We start from the raw sequence: 15,277 nt of genomic DNA on the forward strand, positions 1-15,277 counted from the left end.
CATTCACACCCCAAAACTTCTCCAGGTTCATCCCTATTATAGCATTCAGGTATGAGCTGAAACAGAGACCTTCACCCTGCCATAAAGGCCTCTCAGGCCACACTCCCCAGTCCATTCTTGCCAAGGCATGGGCCCTAGGGCATGTTTCTGCGGAGCCCTGACCCAGGAGTGGGGAATATCCCACTTGTTGGTTCATCAGTTGACTCATTTGTGGAGTCAACATTTCCTGATTCCCACATCTCACTCTCTAACTCAAACAGGAAGAACCCGATCGAAGTATTTCTGGGCAGGGGAGACAGTGGCTCAGAAAGTGAGGTTGGAGGGGCCGGCGTGGTGGCGCAAGTGGTAAGGCATCTGCTTTGCCCACACTAGCCTAGGACGGACTGCAATTTGATCCCCCGTATCCCATATGGTCCCCCAAGCCAGGAGTGATTTCTGAGCGCATAGCCAGGAGTAACCCCTGAGTGTCATCAGGTGTGGCCCTAAAAACAAAACAAAAAAATAAGTGAAGTTGGAGGGATCGGAGCTGGCATGATATATCGCCCAGCAGGGAGTACGACTGTCTCACATACAGCCCACCTGAGTTCCATCACTGGTACCTCACAAGGTCCTCTAACTCCACCAGAGAGATCGCTGAGTACAGAGCCAGGAGTATGCCCTGAGGATCATGGGGTGTACCCCAAACAAACAAACAAACCAAAAGCAAATATAGACAGAGTGGAGGTAATGACTAAAATTGCCTCACAAATGCCTCCATTCCCCTTCAAGTTCTCTCCTCCTTATTACATGTGGTGGTGGTGGTGTTGTTTGTGTTCATATTGTACAGGCATGCGTGCAGGGTGGGTTGGGAGAGACCTGAGCCCTGCTGAACCTCTCAAGCCTTCAGCTCTATCTGGAATCTATGCAGAACCAAACACGGCGAGCTCAGCACAGATGCTGTAGCTGAGAACCAAGCATCAGGGGAGGGCATCTTTGGGTCCACCGCCTTGAATCCCCATATAGATATGCACAGGGTTATACTACGGTGCCAGCACCCAGGATCTCAGCTGTGTAACTTCACCTCTCTGGGCTTCTGCTTTCTTCTCCATGGAAACCCAGGGAGATGGCAGCCATTTCACTCGGGGGAGGCGAATGGGATGAGCCCAGATCTGAGCATGCCCAGGGGGTGCTTCTGAGTATCTGGGACCTCTGGTCTTCCCACCCCCAATTGGTGATCACAGTTCCCCCAAACAAATCACATGGTGTGAAGGTGCTCAGAAGGGGGCCAATTTTGCTTCACAGAGACACTTGGCAAGTCTGGAGAAATTTCTATTATTTCTTTGTCAGTTTCCATCCAGGGGGTGCAACTGACCTCTATCTAGTTAGGAAGAGATGGGATGGTCCCCTCACCCCAGAAAAATGCTCTGGCTCAGAGTGTAAAGGGGTTGAGAGGGAATGGCTACACACAGGCCTTTGGTAACTGAGGCTGGACCCTGGGTGCCACAGAGCCTCGTGGGCTGGCGGGCCTAACTCTGGGCACCCCCGACAGCAGCTCGTGAAGGCAGGAGCTTTGGCTGGAGCTCAGGAACTGTAGGGAATGGATAAAAGGTCCTGCATTATAGGCCTGGCACACACAACCTCCATTCCTAAGGTCTGCTGGGGTGACTGGGGGAAGCCTGACAGCCACTGTGATATACAACAGTGAAGTGTATTCTGTGTGCCAGAATGGGGGAGCTAGGGGTGAAACCCCATGGTGCAGGGTGAGAGGGTGGACAGGACTGGCTACGGCTGCTCAGTCAACATGTGGTGACGGCAACACAGTAACCACCGTCTCTGCCAAACACCCCTTCAGCAGTTCTGGAGAAGGTACTTCCCGCGTTTCTTTTCTCTCCAGCCTCCACGGTCCAGCCATTGTTCTCCTCCTTCTGGAATGTTCTGTGTGGCCTCCCTTGCTCCCAGAGCCCACCGCCCTGTGTTGGGTTAGTTCTCAGGCTTCCACACACAGGGCCTGGGCCGGGCTGGCGCATGTCTTCCTGCCTTTGTCATTCCGAGACAATACACTCGTTTTCCTCTTTCCCCCTTTCTTCCTCAGCCAGGACACAGGGGCAGGCAGGCCATTAGCAAATGACTTCAAGGCTGGCTTTAGAAAGCAGTTTCAGGGGCACGCCTGCAAGATAGACTCTTCGACTCCCCTCAACCCCTAAGCGCTGAGTAAACAGTAGGCGGAGGCTGATTTGGAGCTAACCGAAGCCAGTCAGGGAGATAAATCACTCCAAGCCTGGGCCCTAAAAGACTAAAGTCCTGCCCCACCCCTTTGATACAGCCACTGTCCCCAACTCTTTAGGAATAGTCTGTGCTTTTAAGACATTTCCACCCATAAAACAAATATTTAAGTGAAGTCCCCACCCTGCTCCCCTCCCCAGAGCCGCACACACCCCAGTCAAAGGGAGCAGGTGTGGATTTCTCAGTTCATGGGAAGCTTCGAAAGAACCATTTGAGGGCCCGAATGACAGGCTAGATACGGGCACTCGTGAGACACAGGTACATACATGGGTGTCTGAAAGTGAGGTGAAAGAGAGAATAAGGACACCCCACCCAGTTCACAGATGAGGAAACTGAGGCACATGGAGTATGGAGAAGCCCACCCCCCATCTCTGGCTCCCCTCCCAAGTTGCACAGTTGGGCTAGGATTGGGGGCTGGGATTCCCTAGGTGAACTCTGCCCTCACTCCATGGGGCCATGGCAGCAAGGGGCAAATGGGGGGCCAGAAATCAGCAGCACAAGGAGCTCTGGACGGTGGGTTCACTCCATCCGCTGCATTGACCCCCACAGCTGCCCCTCCCAGATAGAAGGGAGCATTGACTGAGGAGCTTCACTAGCAGGCAGCTGAGCTGGGGCCCCCCCATGCGGTGGACATGTCACATGCTACAGGGAAGGAAGCTGGGCCTGGATTGATTTCCTGAGCTCAGTAGCATCACAGCAGGTGCTGTGGGCACGGGACCCAGCAGGCAACGGTCCCACTGGGTGGACCCTCATTCACTCATGCCCCAGTTTGGGAGGGAAATCACAACAAGGCCCCAATGCTGAGTAACATGGGACAATGAGGCCATGACTCCGGCTAATGTCCCCAGTGGCAATGGCTTCCAGGGTGGGAGACCTGAAGTTGTTATCAAGCCTTTACTCCTAAGTGTACCAATACACTTAGTACACACCAATACACCAGTACACACACATCAATACACACACATGCAAACAATGCACACACATGCATGTACTATCTCATCTTCTTTCCCTCACCCAGTGACTCATTCTCGAGACTGGATGAGAGGAATCTGTCTCATGCAGTCAAGCCTCATAGATTGGATCTGGGCTGCCAAGTTGCCTGACCAGATTAGGATTAGTCTCAGGTGCTGTGTGACTTCAGGAGTCACTGTCCTCACTGGTCAGCAGTCAAGGCAAATACTGGGGTCCTGTGCCTTGCTGAGAGTAGCCATGAGCACCCAGAAGTCTCAAGCATAAGGAGGAAGAGCTGGGAGGCTCCCCGAGAACCTTCGAGACTGACCCAGGGCAGGACTAGAGACGGAGTTGGCATAGCCCTGCATCTAGCATGCCCACTGCCCAGTGAGCGTGGGGTGTCTTATCTACCACAGTCCTGCCTGGAGAAATCCTCTTCTCTGGGGATAGGTGAGAGTCTCTGTCTGAGACTTCTGGCCTCAGACTCTGCCCTCAGTGGCTGTGCTACTCCAGACAAGTGTCTCTCCCTCTCTGCGCCCAGTCCCACTTCTCCAAATCCCCCATAACAGTCCCTGGAACTGAATCTGCTCTATTACGTGGTTGGTGACACCAACCATTCTACAGAGGGGGTCCAGGTCATTCAGATGACCGAGTGAGGGGCTGGAATCTGGGCCCAACGTGGGCCCACCCATCTGGGCCCATTACACCAAGCTCTGGTCCCTCCAACTAAAGACCAATGGGTAGAGGCCGGAGAGATAGCATGGAGGTAAGGCATTGGCCTTGCATGCACAAGGATGGTAGTTCGAATCCCAGCATCCCATATGGTCCCCCGAGCCTGCTAGGAGTGATTTCTGAGCGTAGAGCCAGGAGTAACCCCTGAGCATGCTGGGTGTGACCCAAACACAAAAACCAAAAAAAAAAAAAAAAAAAAAGACCACTGGGTAAACCCACACATCATGGGGTTCCTGGGGGTGTCGTCTGAGGGGGTGACTCTGCTCCACAACAAAGACCTCAGCATGCACAAGACTTAGGGGCTCATCATCTTGGGAGGGCTAGAAGGGTAGAAGCAGGTGCCGACTAATCCTCCCTAAAAATAGGGGAGAGTGAGTTCGGCTTAGGGAGGGGGGGGCTGATGAGCGAGCGGAGCTGGAACGTCCACACTTGTAGATAAATCAACCCACAAAGCCAGTGCTCAGGAGCGCGTGCGTCCCCTCCTCCCGCCGTCTACACCGACCGACGCCGTGTCCGGTATGAATTTACGGATCACTTTGGAAAAGAAGAGGAACTCCACAGCCAAGGAACGACCACCAGGCACACTCTCACATACGTGCACGAAGAACATAGGCACAAATTTACACACACATTTATGAGTACACGCCCACATATACTCATGAGCACACATATGCACACACACATTGGCACACACCTGTACATGCATACATACACACGGGAGGGGACAAGGATTGCAGAAGAGGCAGTTTGCCTGGTTGGAACTCAGGAAGGTCCCTGACTCTCCTGCAAGAAGTCTTTCACTGTTGTTTTCCTATTTAAAACATGCAAACAAACCAAAAAAAAAAAAAATCCCCACCAAATAATATATTTAAAAAAAAAAAAAGAAAAAGAAAGAAACTGTCTTAAGCTTACTAGATCTGGTGGCTCAGAATCCGTCTGCCTCTTTCTCAGGGAGGAAAACCTCTGCTGGCTGCGTGTGGAGAAACGCCTGAAGGACTCTCGGCCGCGGGAGGCCAGGTGTCGGAAGGACGACGTGCGCTTGAAGGGGGTCCGGCTGGCCGGCTCGTCCCCGCCCGGCCGCTCGTGGCCCACTGTGGAGCTCACCAGCGTGAGGGCTTCCTGGAAGGACCGTCTCACAGTACCCACCCACTGGCTCATGTGGCTTTGGGCCACTGTGAGCTTGTCCCCCAGGTAATCCATGGAGAGAGTCTGGAGGCAGCACAGCAGGGGAGGAAGGTGTGAGAAAAGCTAGTAGCTGCCCCCCCACCCCCGCTGGTTTCTCTAGTACTTGCTGTTCATGCAAAGTCCAGGCTGGCTAGACGGGGAGTCGACCCAGCACCCCTGCTTCAGAGGGACTACAGACTGTCCATCAACATCGCTGCATGGCCGGCTTCCTGGCTCCCTTGATGGACCCGACGGGACAGGAGGTCACAGCAGGAGTCCCCAGGCCTCCCCGACCAGGTCCTGTTCGCTGTCAAATTCTAGCCCGGAGCTCTCTGGAACCTGGAGGCTGAACCCGTGCTGGGGTGTGACGGTACCCCAGGGGCGGTGGCCCTGGACACTATTTTCCTGCAGGTAGGCGGCCCCCGGCTGTCCACAATATGGGAAGGACCCGGACCCAGTGGGGAGCAGCTGCCACCACTACTGGGGTCCCCAGCAGGCCAGCGCTCACCTGACCCCCTGCAGGTTCCCTCTCTTCTGGCCAAAGGCGGCCGACCTGGCTGCCAGCAGGCGGCTAGCTCATTTCCGGAGGCCGTCACCAGGGCCCCCGGGTCCCCTGGCGGAACAGCCCGCGATGACATCAGTGCCCGTCTTAGCGAGGGGCTTCGCTGGCCAGGAATGCAGGAGGGGCCTGCTCCTGGGGGAGGCGGCCGCCCAGGGAGCTGGAGTCCGCCCCCATCTTTTATTTTTTTCCTTCCCCCAAGTCCCAACTCGCTCAGCGTCCCGCGGGGCTGACTTCAGCGCTGACAGCCGGCCCGCCCCGTGCACGGAGGAGCCACTGGCAGTGAGAGTGAGTGAGTGCAAGGCTGAGCAGGGTGGGGTGGGGTAGGTTGGGTTGGGTTGGGTTGGGGGGCCCTGCCTGAGCCCCTGGGAGACCGGAAAAGGTGAGGCCAGTTGGGAAACTGCTCTGCCTCTCTGGAGGTCTGTCTCGGGACCTCTGGCCACATGTCAGGTCTGTCTCCCTCTGGTGGTCTGTGTCTCCCTCTCCAAGCCCCTCTAGACCTCTTCTCTTTCTCACTCCCTCTCCAAGCCTCTCTCCCCCTCTCCAAGCTTCTCTAGACTCCTCTCTCTCTCTCTCTCTCTCTCTCTCTCTCTCTCTCTCTCTCTCTCTCTCTCTCTCTCTCTCTCTCTCTCTCTCTCTCTCTCTCTCTCTCCCCTCCCTCCCTTCTCCCCCCTCCCCAGAAGGCAGCAGCAAACAGGCAGGTAAAACAGCACCACCTCCCACCAACCCTCCCAGGAACACTGGTCCAGGCTGCATTTCAGTTTCAGGAGGGGTTTCCATGGCAACCGGGGGCACCGCACAGAGCATCTGCCCATCCCTGGAAGGCCTCTGGCACCCACCAGGAGCAATGTGAATGATTCAGTGTAGACCGGGTCACGTGAGCTCTGGGGTTTAACCCTAGTAGAGCCAGAGTTGTTGCAGGTGAGGAGGGGAGACTTGAGTGGCTCTCTAGAAGTGGGGTGGGGACTAAATTCTTAAGGAGCAGGCACAGAAAGGGGTGGGGGTGTCTTCTCCTTGCAGGGGTCCATGATTCCACCCAGAGATGCAGATACTTGCCTGGGGTTCCAAGCGAGGGCCCCCCACCTGGTCACCACCAGAACCTGGATCTCCCCGGCACTGGTGAGTCTAAATCTGAAATCAGGGCCAGTCAGGCCACATCCAGGTGCTTTGCCACCACCTGCAGTCTCCTTAGTATGGACTTAGTCTGCCTCCAGGACATAGCTTGTGGGGCTCACCTGTGGCCCACCAGGGTCTCCCCTCAGGCTGTCTCCCACAGGTTCAGGAAATACCATAGCTCGGGGCCAGGCTCAGCCACACAGGCCACTGTCCTGGTGACTGCTGCTCAGGAGAAGCTGACAGAGTGCCTGACATCATAGCCAACATCCACAGAAACCAGGTCGGAAACCCTACCGGACCCCACTAGCTGCAGGAGGAGACCAAGGCCTGGAGCACTGAAATCTCTGCCCCACTAACTGTCATGGAGCGTGACAGGCAAACTTTACCCAGCCTGAGCTCAAACTGGATGACCCTTTTCGTGGTGTGCTGAGGTCACCTCAGCAGTGCGCAGTGTTGACTTGTAGCTCTGCACTCAGGGGTCACTCCTGGCAGGCCTCAAGGGACCATATGGGGTGCCAGGGATAGAACTCAGGGCAGCTGCGTGCAAGGCAAGTATCCTAACCGCCATGCTACCGCCAGCCTGATTTTCTTTCCTCCCTGTGTGTGACCCCTCCTAGGAATGATCAGGGATGCTCTGATGTGCCAGAAGACATCGTTCAATGACAGCACATGCTTCAGCTCACAGGCTAGGGACCCCCCAGTCATGCTATGAGGATGCTCAAGCTGCCCTCCAGGGAGGATTCTCCCATGCACCCCCAGTCCTCAGCCAGCACCAACTTGCCAGAGGGAGTTGCCCACTCCCCCATGGAAGTGAATCCCCAGCCCCACATTCTCAGCCTTGGCTGCCACTCAGAAACAGATTCTGTATCAGAAGCATGAAACAAGCTGCTTCCTAATTCAAAAATCACGAGAGGGACATGCTCTGAGCTAGTGCGACAGGGCCCGGTCTCTCAGGAGGCCAATGAGGAAAGAGGAGGACAGGAGACAATGGGTTTTCCCAGTGGCCTGCAGGGTCCATATATGTTAGGAAGCATGACCCATCTTACAGATGAAGACGGTGCAATGCACCCCGGGGCTCCACCTCCCCTCTTGAGACTGGCCCAACCTTGCTATTTAGAGTCCTCCAGCCTCCCAGGCTGGCTTCTTCCCTCCCTTGTTTGGAGCATCACCCTGGCCTCCAGCAGAAAGCAGACGAGGCTCTTGCTTCCCCCAGCCTGGAATGGGAACTGCCAGGTGGAGAGGCTCGAGAAAGCACCGGATCCTTTTGCCCCCTCCACCAGCCCTAACTAAAGCACACCAGAAATACCTACATTTCTGGAAAGGGATACAGCTTTTATTTTTTGAACAGACCATCTGGAAACAGAGGTGAGAAATCTACTGGAAAACTTAGAAGAAACTGAAGGGGGGGAAAAAAGAATTTAAGCAAAAAAAAAAAAAAAAAAAAAAAAGGCAAGGAGTAAAACGTTTCCAAAATGATAATACCCTATAGCTTGCGGGAGCACAGGCTTTGCATACATAACCAGATGCCCCGGATTCAATCTTCACTACACATGGTCACCCCAAGCACCCTTCAGTGCCTCAGAGCACCTCACTGGGAGGAGATAGCCCCTAAATGCTATGGAGTGTGGCTCAAAAACAGCCAAAATAAATAAATAAATAAATATAAAGAAAGAAAGAAAAATAATAACAATATCGAGTGTGGGCATGGCTGCAGGGAAAAGAGATGTAGGATGATGTTGATCCTAATTCCTAATTTTTTTTTAAACTTTATTGATTGATTGTTTGATTGGTTTTTTGGACCACACCTGACGGTGCTCAGGGGTTACTCCTGGCTCTGCACTCAGAAATCGCCCTGGCAGGCTGGAGAACTACATGGGATGCCGGGAGATGCCGGGAATTGAACCAGGTCTCTCCAGGATTGGCTGCATGCAAGGCAAATCCCTACTGCTGTCCCCTAATTCCTAATTCTCAAGAGGAATTAAAGATCTGGGATCAAATTTTTTGTATGTTTTCGTTTTTGGGTCACACTTGGCTGCACTTAGAGGTTACTTCTGACTCTACATTCAGAAATAGCTCCTGGGATACCATGATCACGAAGGTGGTTTTCCCAGGGTGAAGCTTATCCATTGCACTCCGGATGTGCTGACCCCTGCAATTTCCTCAAATGTGGGAAACTCGACTGCATAATTTGTGGTAGTGGGGGACTGCGTTGGCACTCTCCCTTGGAAAAAAAAGAAAGAAAAGAAATAGCTTCTGGCAGGATGCCGGAATCCGAACTACCTTCTTCTGCATGCAAGGCAAATGCCCTACCTCCATGCTATCTCCGGCCTCCTGTGATCAAATCTTAAAAAACAAGGAGCTGACAGTTCATGGCACTGTACTGGCTACAGTTCACGTGGGCTGACAGCTGACTCCAAACCCGGGGGGGGGGGTAGATAAAGGGAGGGGTGGATGACAGAGGTTACTAAGGAGAATAAAACACAGCGTGACTGCGACAGGAGAGCCTGGCTGCTGGGTCTCTGTGTGCTCCCTGAATAATTTTTCTCTTTGCTTGAAATTTGTCACAAAAGGTTGGAGGTGGGAGGATGTGCCTGCCTTTTTCATCCACGGTTCATGATCCAATTCCACATGGGGCCACAGGCAAGAGAGTCTTTTTTTTTCTTTGCTTTGCTTTTTTGTTTTCTGTTGCTATGAGTTTGGAGGGTGGGGGTGTAAGAGCTGGTGCCCCACATTCACAAGAGGTTTGTGCTCTAGCACTGAGTTCCATCCTCAGCTGTGCCTGTGGTACCTGTGGATGAGCTAGAGAAACAGGCGAGGAAGCCCACGGCTGGACAATTGACTCAGGCATGGGGGACATTAGTTATGTGGTGCAAAAGGGACTTGGCTCCATGCAGCGCTGGAGCAAGCCAATGTCCAAGGCAAAAGGAAGACAATCTGGTCTTTATAATGTTGGTATTTTGTTTGTATGGTCTTTGACATAGATTCTGAGCTTTTAAAAGAATCTCACGAGGGGGGCCAGAGCGATAGCACAGGGTAGGGCATTTGCCTTGCACGCAGCCAGCCCCAGATGGATCCCGGTTCAATTCTCAGCACCCCATATGGTCCCCCGTGCCTGCCAGGAGCGATTTCTGAGCGTAGAGCCAGGAGGAACCCCTTAGCGTTGCCAGGTGTTACCTAACCCCCTCCCCAAATAAAAGAATCTCATGAGGGGATGAGGGAACGGGCAGAGAGTCCAAGAGACTGGAGCACAGACATGGATGTGAGACACTGGTAGGTGAGACACTGGTAGGTAAGACACGCAGCTCCCCAGAAGGGCTGGGCTCAGCCCTGATTGATGCTCAGGTCCACACCACCTGCCAGGCCAGGTTCTACTAGAGCAGTGCTTCTCAATTATTTTTTGTCATGCCCCCCAGAAAGAAGAAAACATTTTTCGCGCCCCCCACGTGACTGTAAATAGTATCTTTATTAAAAGAAAACTTTAACCTGCAAAACAAAAATATATAAAATAATTTGAGTTGATTTAATCAGCGGTGATGTCTGGAGTAATGGCTACAATGAGCAAGTTTTGCAATGCATAGGTTTTCGAAGCGGGGTTTGAAGCAGGAAACAGCAACGCTCAGCTCCAGAGACATACAGAGACATAAACACGGGGCTTAGCTTGTTATGACAGTGTTTTTCGAGGTCAAACGCGCCCCCCCCTTTACGGAACCTCACGTGCCCCACTATTTGAGAAGCACTGTACTAGAGGGACCTCAGGGCCCCCAAGCACTGCTGGAGGAGCAGCCATAAATAAATAAGTAAATAAAATTAAAAGGGCCAGAGAGAAAGTACAGCAGGTAAGGTGCTTGCCTTACTCAAATTGACCCAGGTTTGATCACTGGCACCCCTAAGGTCCCCCAAGCACCCTCAGATGTATCGATTACCACAGGATTGAGCACAGTTAGGTATGCCTTTCCTCCGCAAAAAAAAAAAAAGAAGGAAGGAAGGAAGGAAGGAAGGAAGGAAGGAAGGAAGGAAGGAAGGAAGGAAGGAAGGAAGGAAGGAAGGAAGGAAGGAAGGATAAAAGAATAAAAGAAAGGAAGGAAGAAAAACAGAGAGAAAGAAAGAAAGAAGAAAAGAAAAGAGAAAAGAAAAGAAAAGAAAAGAAAAGAAAAAAAAGAAAAGAAAAGAAAAGAAAAGAAAAGAAAAGAAAAGAAAAGAAAAGAAAAGAAGGGAGATAAGAAGGAGAGATAGCACAGCAGCGTTTGCCTTGCAAGCAGCCGATCCAGGACCAAAGGTGGTTGGTTTGAATCCCGGTGTCCCATATGGTCCCCTGTGCCTGCCAGGAGCTATTTCTGAGCAGACAGCCAGGAGTAACCCCTGAGCACCACCGGGTGTGGCCCAAAAACAAAAAACAAAACAAAATAAAACCAAGAAAAGAAAAGAAACGGGCCAGAGCAATAACACAGTAGGTAGGGCACTTGCCTAATACATGGCTGACCCAGGTTTGATACCCGCATCCCTGTGGTCCTGATTCTACCAGGAGTGATTTCTGAGTGCAAAGCCAGGAGTAACCCCTGAGCACTCCCCCCCCAAAAAAGAAAGAAACTGCATTATCTTTTTTGCTGAAGGTGTAGGCCTTAAGTCATCTCATGGGGAAGGGGGTGGGGTGTGATAGCACAGCAAGTAGGGTGTTTGCCTTGCATGTGGCTAGCCTGAGTTAGACATCCAGCATCCCATATGGCTCCCCAAGAATGATTCCTGCAAGCAGAGCCAGGAGTTACCCCTGAGCACTGCTGAGTGTGGCCCCCCCCCCCCAAGTCTATTTCATTTTATGCCCATCCCTGCACTGGCAGCATCTACATAGTATGGCTCAGGGTTCAAGATATGCAGCTCTACCCCAGCTCCTGTTAGCTCCGTGGCAAGAAAGTTATGAACCCCCGATCTCTCAGATAAAGCCCCCGAAATCACGGTCACTGAAGCCAGGCTCTGGGGTTCAGCCTCTGCTCTTCCCGGGCACTAAAATGTGGTTGGTCTTAGCACAGGGAGGGAACATGGCATGCTGCTATTCAGTAGGGGGGGGTTCCTGTGACTCCCCCCTTCCCACCTCCTTCTACATCACACTTCTTCAGAGGGGAGGAAGTCCTGAGCTAGGCCCAGTGTGGACAGAAGACCCAAATTCGGAGCAGAGAGCCAGTGTCAGGCAAAGGCTGGCTGCCACCGTCCTTTAGCTACAGGGTGGGGCAGGTCCCAGAAAAGCTCTGAAGCCAGACTGCTGGCTGGCTCTGTCCCTTCCCTCTCTCTATAAGATACAGTGTGGTCTGTGAGAGCAACTATAAAAAGCCCGGCTGGCTCCCTGACATAAAAAGCTCGGCTCCCTGAAATCTGGGGCGGCATGAGCACAGCCCCCCTCCCTCTGGGACGGCTTCTGAAAACTCTTTTTCTTCATTTCTCTCCAGGAAATGCTGGGGATGTAGCTTCGGCAAGGAAAGAAAACCAGCCCTTTCGACAGGGATACTCTGAATGTTGGAGGAAGCGGGCACGGTCCTAGGAAGGAGCACACATACCCCCATATCATGGTCCTTGCATATTGACAGGGGAAGGCTGATCCTGCACGCGGCAGACGCCCTTTCTTTCTGAGCTCTGTGCTGGCCCCGAAGCAGCAACCACAGCAGACCTCTGCTTCTCTCTGCCAGAAGCCTGAGGGTGACCCACCTCAAACAATGCCAGATTCTCCCCAACTTTCAAACAGTTAAAACAGTCAAGGGTCTATGGATAGTGGTTAAAAACAGTGCTCAGGAGAATTCCTGAACTGGTAGAAGAAAAAGCCAGAGGGGACAGATGGGTGGATGGGTAGGTGGGTGGGTGGATGGATGGATGGATGGATGGATGGATGGATGGATGGATGGTTGGGTGGATGGATGGATGGATGGTTGGGTGGGTGGGTGGGTGGATGGATGGATGGGTGGGTGGGTGGGTGGGTGGGTGGGTGGGTGGATGGATGGATGGATGGATGGATGGATGGATGGATGGATGGATGGATGGATGGATGGATGGAGAGACACAATGGGAAGTAGCCAAGGTTATGATGGTTCAGTGAGTAAACACTTAAGCTAAGGATGAAACTCAACCAACCAAGTGAAAGTTGAGGGGAGAAGAAAAGGAAGAAAATTTTAGAGGGAAGAGTTGTCACTAAAAGAGGGCTGGGGTTTTGAAGGAGGTGTAGGAGTATTTCCAAAGTCTTTAGAGTGAGAACAACAGTGGCAAAGGCCAGGACACTCGACCATATTCAGTGCTGCTCCTGGGCCTTTGCACATGCTTTCTCTACAAGAACCTCACTGGCAACATCAACTTTTCACGGTGCAAAATGTCCCTGGGAGTCTCAGTTGTCTAACCCTTTCCTCCTCCTCAGAAAAGATCAGACATTCCAGGAGCATTGAGCCCCAGTCTGGAGACAGGCTAATGTTTCATGCCGAAGGAAGGTGGGGCAGCAGGAATAATAGCTGCCCTTACCTGAGGATTCATGGTGTGCCAGGAGCTGATTCCTGATCCACAGACCTCTCCTGCAAGCACCCCTGCAACCACACTCTAGGTGACCGTGTTTATAAGGATAATCACCTGCATTTCGAAGAGGACAGTGAGGCTTAATGAGCAGAAGGCCTGTCCAGGGATGTGCTGGCAGGAATGGGGACTAGAACTGGCAACCCAGTTGTCTAATTCCCAGGCTGTCTGCTGTGTCCAGAGCAGCACAGACATCGAAGAATCCTTATAAAGTAAAACTTGCCCTGGCCCCATGCATAAAGCCTGAATGCTTCTAGGAAGGGGGACCCACATCCCAAGAGGTGGGTGTGTGGTCAACACGGCTGGACTTTCAGCTTGTAAGTTAACGGGCTCCCTTACTCACTGTCTAAAGCCTGCTTCATGGCTCCTGGGATGGAACCTTGGTCCCTCCCAAAGACACCCCCACAGCCTCAAAGGTCAGTGGGTCTCTAGGATAGAGGGGGTCTCCTTCCTCCAGAGGTTCTGGTTTCCAGTGGTGAACAAAGAGGTCATAGAGCCCCCACATGCACCCCCCACTTCAATGGGTGGGAGTGAACGGACAACCGGTAGCTCTGACCCAGTTTACTGTCACCCTTCAACCACGGACAACAGCAGGGAATGATAATTATTATTGTTATTATTATTTGTTTGTTTATTTAGGGGCCACACCAAGCCACATCTGGTTTCTTCTGGCTCTGCACTCCGGAATCACTCCTGGCAGTATCAGGGGACCATATGAAGTGCCGGGGATCAAACCTGGGTTGGCTGCATCAAGGCAAGTGCCCTTCCAACTGTGCTCTCTCTAGCCCCAGTGAGTATTACTCTAATTCAGAGATTCCTTTTTTTTTTTTTTAATTAAATCGCCATGAGATAAAGAGTTAAAAAGCTCTTTATAGGAGCTGGAGAGATAGCATGGAGGTAGGGAATTTGCCTTGCATGCAGAAGGACGGTGGTTCGAATCTTGGCATCTCATATGGTCCCTCGGCCTGCCAGGAGCGATTTCTGAGTGTGGAGCCAAGAGGAACCCTGAGCACTGCCCAGTGTGACCCAAACCCCCCACAAAAAAAACCTGTTTATATAGTTGGATTTCTATCATACAATGTTTCAATATGCAGCCCATCAGTGATCAGTTCCTGCCACCAATGTCCCCAGTTTCCCTCCTGTTTCCTTTACTCCTGGCCTCTATGGTAGATACCTCTCTGTCTATCTGTCTCTCTCTCTCTCTCTCTCTCTCTCTCTCTCTCTCTCTCTCTGCCTCCTCCCATCTCAACTCTAGTGAGCTTTATCTCCCACCCACCCCCAATACATACTTCATGTCATATCCTACAGCCATGAAAGATGTCATGTCAGCCAGAACAAACCCTCAAGGATCTACCCTGGCCCTCCAGGCCTACACATCTTCTCTTCCCTCCCTTGCTCATCACTTGGCCTGGCCCATTTGGCCTCAGCCCTTGAAAAGCGCATGCCCACCTCAGGGTCTTTGCACGTACCAGTGTTTCACACATTGTCTCTCAGTCCCCTCCTTCTCTGTCCTGATGCCAGATGCTTACTCTCAGAGGCCTTGAAGACATCCCACTCTCTGCCACTTCACTCTGCATGTCTCTAATACTAATACATTGATTAGTATTAGTTGTTCAGATCAATTACCATCCCTCCCGCTAGAACACACTAGAACACACACATATATATGTCGGAGGGGCAGGTGCTGAACCCCACTTTTTTGTTTTGTTTTGTTTTTTTGTTTTTGGGTCACACCTGGCAGCACTCAGGGGTTACTCCTGGTTCTATGCTCAGAAATCGCTCCTGGCAGGCTTGGGAACCATATGGGATGCCGGGATTTGAACCACCACCTGTCCTGGGTTGGCTGTGTGCAAGACAAACGTCCTAATACTGTGCTATCTCTCCAGCCCCTGAACCCTACTTTCTTTTTTTGCTTTTGTTTTTGTTTTTGGGTCACACTCAGCAGCACTCAGG

The 15,277-nt window shown here is 52.2% G+C and overlaps 1 protein-coding gene, 2 long non-coding RNA genes and 1 other non-coding gene across 5 annotated transcripts in view; 3 read left to right on the forward strand and 1 right to left on the reverse strand.

The window, feature by feature from the left end:
• The window catches only part of LOC126030606 (uncharacterized protein KIAA1671-like), an 83,105-nt gene that overhangs the window by 52,884 nt on the left and 14,944 nt on the right, over positions 1-15,277 (reverse strand). The window contains exon 1 of one of the 2 annotated variants that reach the window (XM_049788832.1): positions 4,858-5,346. The exons of the other annotated variant lie outside the window; for it this stretch is intronic. Within the exon in view, the coding sequence (XP_049644789.1) occupies positions 4,858-5,145 (288 nt within the window). The 5' untranslated portion in view covers positions 5,146-5,346. Of the gene's footprint in view, positions 1-4,857; positions 5,347-15,277 lie in introns of those variants that run through there. 2 annotated transcript variants of the gene reach the window in all.
• Positions 5,505-6,591, forward strand: LOC126030700 (uncharacterized). Its single transcript, XR_007503161.1, has 3 exons — positions 5,505-5,520; positions 5,871-5,956; positions 6,430-6,591. It is a non-coding gene; the product is annotated as an uncharacterized LOC126030700 (long non-coding RNA).
• Positions 6,679-8,201, forward strand: LOC126030703 (uncharacterized). The gene is made up of 2 exons (XR_007503163.1): positions 6,679-6,787; positions 7,402-8,201. It is a non-coding gene; the product is annotated as an uncharacterized LOC126030703 (long non-coding RNA).
• Positions 8,846-9,009, forward strand: LOC126031455 (U1 spliceosomal RNA). Its single transcript, XR_007503329.1, has one exon. It is a non-coding gene; the product is annotated as a U1 spliceosomal RNA (small nuclear RNA).

This window comes from Suncus etruscus, chromosome 15 (genome assembly GCF_024139225.1).
Source record: "Suncus etruscus isolate mSunEtr1 chromosome 15, mSunEtr1.pri.cur, whole genome shotgun sequence".
NCBI lineage: Eukaryota > Metazoa > Chordata > Mammalia > Eulipotyphla > Soricidae > Suncus > Suncus etruscus.